This window comes from Arachis ipaensis, chromosome B4, assembly GCF_059453495.1.
Source record: "Arachis ipaensis isolate K30076 ecotype BB chromosome B4, ASM5945349v1, whole genome shotgun sequence".
In the NCBI taxonomy this organism is placed as follows: domain Eukaryota; kingdom Viridiplantae; phylum Streptophyta; class Magnoliopsida; order Fabales; family Fabaceae; genus Arachis; species Arachis ipaensis.
In genome coordinates this window covers 146,947,438-146,952,765 of record NC_142439.1, presented here as the reverse complement: position 1 = coordinate 146,952,765, position 5,328 = coordinate 146,947,438, and the positions used below count along the sequence as shown (strand labels likewise).

The 5,328-nt window shown below is 36.0% G+C and overlaps 1 protein-coding gene across 2 annotated transcripts; it reads left to right on the top strand.

Annotated features, from left to right (window-relative positions):
* The first annotated feature begins 333 nt into the window (after window positions 1–333).
* Window positions 334–4,450, top strand: LOC107635634 (metal tolerance protein 11). 2 transcript variants are annotated; one of them, XM_016339157.3, is made up of 6 exons: window positions 334–781; window positions 1,941–2,050; window positions 2,222–2,467; window positions 2,770–2,850; window positions 2,944–3,177; window positions 3,749–4,450. In XM_016339157.3, exons 1-6 carry the CDS (start codon window positions 607–609, stop codon window positions 4,091–4,093), a joined length of 1,191 nt encoding a protein of 396 aa, XP_016194643.1. In that variant the 5' UTR covers window positions 334–606; the 3' UTR covers window positions 4,094–4,450. The 2 variants fall into 2 exon arrangements, with proteins under 2 accessions (XP_016194643.1, XP_016194644.1); XM_016339158.3 differs by lacking the exon at window positions 334–781 and adding an exon at window positions 1,204–1,305.
* The last annotated feature ends 878 nt before the right edge of the window (window positions 4,451–5,328 follow it).

Genomic DNA, 5,328 nt, shown 5'->3' with positions numbered 1-5,328 from the left:
TATATAAAATTGATAATAAAAAATTATTATATAAAAATTTAATTATATTATTTAAATTATTTAATAATTATTAACTATCAATTTTACGTAAAATTGACTGCACTGTTAGGTTTTACTCATAGTATCATTTTCAAAACCCGGGACCAGATTCATCATTCATGTGGCCCTTGCTCCGCGCAAAATCTCATCCGTCCACGTGTACAATACCAAGCCACCACGCGCCAAAACCATCAATCGTCGTCACCGTCCAACAAAACCACCACCACGTATCGCGCGTGTTCCTTACTCTCTTAGTTTCAGCTACTACTCACTCCTTCAGCTCATTTCTTTTTCATGCCTTTCAATTCCCCTCTCACAGTCTCACGTTTCGAAACTATTTCAATTGTGTCTGCATCTTTATTACAAGCAAAGAAGAAAGAAGAAAGTATATCATAGCATCAACACCAACCACAACCACAACCACAACGTTCTCTAAAATGCATCAATGCAATCACAACCGTTGATTCTTCTTCTTTCAAAATCTTGATCTACTTTTTCAGTCAACAACGACGACGGCGAGAACGTTATAAACGACGGCGTTTTAGGGGTTTCTGGTGAACGGAGACAATGGTGGAGACGTTGGAGGTGCAAAGCGACGAGCAGAGATCGCTGCTGTCGCCGGACTCGAACAATGGCGACCGTTCATGGCGGTTGAACTTCGAAGGGTTTCAGATGTCGTCGCCGCACGCGGACAAGCAAGTGAAACCCTCGCGTGGAATCCATGACTGCTACGGTGTTCTAGGTACAGCACAAACGATAAAATCGAAATGTGGAAAAAAAAAAAAAGAAGGAACAAATGAAGAAATAAGATGAAGATAATTGAGTAATGATTCTAATTAGTACCTTAATTTGTAAGTGATTCAAATTAGTACCTCACATCGGTACTTGTCAGATGCTAATTTGATCGGAACTTTACTATTTTGAGGGTGAATTTGAGGATTTACTGACAAATATAAAAAATTTTGCTATAACCTTTTTGGAATTTCTTTCGGTATTGGTTTTGTAGTATATTTTCTTGGAATCTGCTTTTTGTTATGATATGGTGAGGTTAATTTATTTATTGTGAGTGGGAATCTGGAATTTGCTTTCTATGAATGGTTGTAGTTAATTGCGAGCTTGTGCTTCTAGAGTTTTTGCTGTTTCTGTGTGTACGAGAAGGATTTAAGCTCCCTGTTTTATATTCTTTTGTATTTTCTTTTGCTATAAGAGTATACTGATACTATTTAGGGTTAGTTTTTCTCTTTCCGATGGTGGATTTCGTTCAAGGTGAAATTTCAGAGTTTGTCGTTGCATTTATGTTTGTTTGGCCTGGTTTGATAGTATTTATTGGAATTTTGTGTTTTGGCCTAAGGGTCTGGGACTCTGGGTATAAAGTGAAGGTCCTTGTGAAGATTTGGGTGTTTTGGGGTTCTTTCCGTTTGCACAATAAGTTAGTAGCTTTTGGTGATTGAATTGTACACTTTCATGCTCCATGTTTTTAACTTGAAGAAGTTTCATGAAATGAAACTGGTGTATTAGGTTTTGCATTTGGATTTTGGATCTTTGCCTTGTGTCTTTAAATGGAGTTTTGTTGCTTCTGTGATTCCTGCAGATTTATGGAAGGCTTTGCTTTTCAAGTTAACAATCTGTCCGCTTGTTTTCATATGACTTGCTTACTGTGTTGTCTGGTTTATGGAGACTTTTTTCTTATTATTTTTGTGGTCCTTTAAATTAAGTTTATTTGTACTTGAGCTTTGAGTGTGCTACTGAATTTTCTTCATCCATGAATTCTTATGTGCGGATTTCTTTCTGAGAGGAGGTTAATTATATTTCTAACAAGTTTATTTTGAATGATGGTATCTGTATCTTACTCTTACCTACTGAAATTTGAAATGATATTTCTAAAAGTATTCATTCCTCAGGGCAAGAAGATAACATTGCTGAGTACTATCAGCAACAGGTTGAAGTGCTAGAGGGCTTTAATGAAATGGATGCCTTGGCAGAACGTGGTTTTATTCCTGGGATGTCAAAGGTCTATATTTCATTCTGCTTTCTATGTTTCCAGCTGAGTTTTCCAAACAAATTGATGTCCATATAATCGACTAGAGTAAAAAGTGGTTATATAAATAAGCCACTATTGAAATATATTTTAACGTTCCAAATACATCAGTGCCTTTGGCTGAATATCCAATTTTGTGTACAGGAGGAGCAGGAAAAGCTAGCAAGAAGCGAGACGTTTGCCATCAGACTATCAAATGTAGCAAACATGGTTCTCTTTATTGCTAAAGTCTATGCATCAATCAGAAGTGGTTCCTTGGCCATCATTGCATCCACTTTGGACTCGCTTCTTGATCTCCTGTCTGGATTCATACTCTGGTTTACTGCATTTTCCATGCAAACACCGAACCCGTATCAGTACCCTATAGGAAAAAAGCGAATGCAACCTTTGGTTAGTTCTCCTAATTTATATTCTTTTTGAGAATGTCTGAATATCAACTTATGTTCTTGCCTGTCATACAAAGAGTTGGTATTTTTCTGTTTCCCTATCTTCTTGGCTCTTGGGATTTACTTTATAATTAAATCAGATATTGAGAAAGATTACTATGTTATAGTTTGGTTCTGTTGTGTAATTGCGTAACGCGTACATATGTTCCATGGATAAAGCATAAAAGAAAATTTCATCGATAATTCTCTAACGGATAATTATGTTTTCATCTTGCCACTAAATATTGAATTCAAATCTGGTTGCAGGGGATTCTTGTTTTTGCCTCTGTTATGGCAACACTAGGATTGCAAATTATTTTGGAGTCAATGCGGACACTAATATCAGATGTAAGTTGATTATTGGTTATGAAGTTGACGTACAAACGGATAACAATATATCGTGTTTCTCTAATCTAATCCATTGCATAATAACAACTCCAGGAAAATGCATTCAGCTTGACCAGAGAACAAGAGCAGTGGATTGTTGGTATTATGCTTTCAGTGACGTTGGTCAAATTCCTCCTAATGATCTATTGCCGCTCCTTTACTAATGAGATTGTCAAAGCCTATGCCCAAGATCACTTTTTTGATGTGATCACGAATGTCATTGGTCTCATTGCTGCACTTTTGGCAAATTATGTAGATGATTGGATGGATCCTGTTGGTGCTATCATTGTAAGTGAATATTCCCCCTTTGTTTAATGGTTTGAACTGTGTTATTTTGTTAGCCATAGAAAAGGACACACAAGTCTTCTGCCAAACTCTCCATGAATTTATGTTAAGTTCTGATTCATACCTAGGAGTAAAAGCTAATGAACCAAAATATACAAAAATGATATTTTTTATTCCTCACATTCATTGACAACAGTGACCATCTCTGCATTAGCTTCTGCTGTCCTCCTGTATTTTTACAATTTATTCCTTTTTATGGAAATCAATATCCTGTGCAAATGGGACCTGGTTAGACGATTGCAACTGTCAAATTAGCCTCGTAATTTCTGTAGTCTCTCTTCCATGAATTATTGCATGTTATGATGGTTTGATGCATACAGCATACCTTTTATATCATACTCTAGACTTCTAAGATTTAAAGAACAAGCATTAGTCCTTTTGAGCAGTACCATATTGTGATGGAAGCGATGTCATATTATCACTATTTATGTTTACTTGCCAGCCTATATAATAGCTTGTAACATATAACTTTCAATTGCCTTACTTATGGTTATGGCTGACTCTTCTACTACAGCTGGCTTTGTACACTATCCGCACATGGTCGTTGACAGTGCTGGAAAACGTGAATTCCCTGGTTGGAAGATCAGCTGCACCAGAGTATCTTCAGAAACTAACATACCTCTGCTGGAACCACCACAAGGCCGTGCGGCACATTGACACTGTGCGTGCTTACACTTTTGGGTCTCACTACTTTGTTGAGGTTGATATTGTCCTGCCTTCTGATATGCCCTTGCAAGAGGCTCATGACATTGGGGAATCACTGCAAGAAAAGCTTGAGCTTTTGCCTGAGATTGAACGTGCCTTTGTTCATCTTGATTATGAGTACAGTCACAAACCTGAGCATGCCCAATCCCATTGATAGCAGCAATTAGGAAATGCAATGCCTTGCCATCAATTGTAAATGTGAACCATTTCACTTGGATTCCACTCTAAAGTTGCTAATCTTCCACATAACCCTGTCATGCATCATAAGTTCTTAAATCTCAACTTGGTAATATATGCCCCAAGTGTATGTCATGATAGGAAAATCATGCAGAGATCCTTGAACATCCCAGAGTACTATAGTAGCAGAAATAGATTCCTTGCTTCTACCTCTATTCAGGTACAGTATCACCCATGTATTGTATCTCAATATAGGGTGCTGGTTAAAATGTGCAAATCTAATGTTTTCCTTGGACCAGTTTCATGATTAAACTATAGGATGTGTTTTTTTCTAGTTCATGTTTTTGCCTTCCAATTTTCCGTGATTTCTATGTCTGGTAATTTTGTTGAAAAACAATACATGTGAGGGCTTTAACATCAAAGATCAATCTGGTAAGTTGCCAAATTAAAGATGAATTTCACGTGTAATATCAAGTGATTCGAATATTTAGATAACATACCAGCAAAGGTTATGCATAACTATCATCTTAGATTTGAACATTTCTGTAACTCTTTCACACACACACACACACTAGCTATTTATTTTTTGTGTTGGAGTGCAACTGGTGTTTTCTAATAATGTGGATGGTTAACATTTTTTTTTTGTATGGACACCACAAATCTGAGGTCAGATTTGTGGTTTTTATTTTTTTTAAAAAAAATTACAAATCTGATCTTTAAATTTGTGCTTTAACAATAAAAATTTTTTGAAACATGCAAATTGAACCCTCTGATTTGAGGATTTTGAATTTTTTTTTGTTTTTTTATTCAAAATTTACCCTCAGATTTCTATTCCTACACAAAACCAATATTCAGTTTTCTATTCTACCTAAAATCTGACCCTCAGTTTTCTATCCCTACCCAAATCTGAGTCTCCGATTTGTAGTTTCTAATTTAAAAAAAAATAATTATCTCTATATCCATAAAAAATATACCAACTCTCCATAACTATGTATTATAAACCTCTCCAATTCATTACCAAAAAAATTAGCCCCACACACACACATATATATATAGGGAAGGTCTTTAAATAAATGTCAAAAGAGCTGGTTTTATTTCGTGACGTGCAAATGAGTCTGTGGATCAACCGATGAAGTCAAGGAAGATAAAATATAATATTAATATGCCATGTGCGACACGTTCGACGTATGAAATTCATAATAGATCCAACAA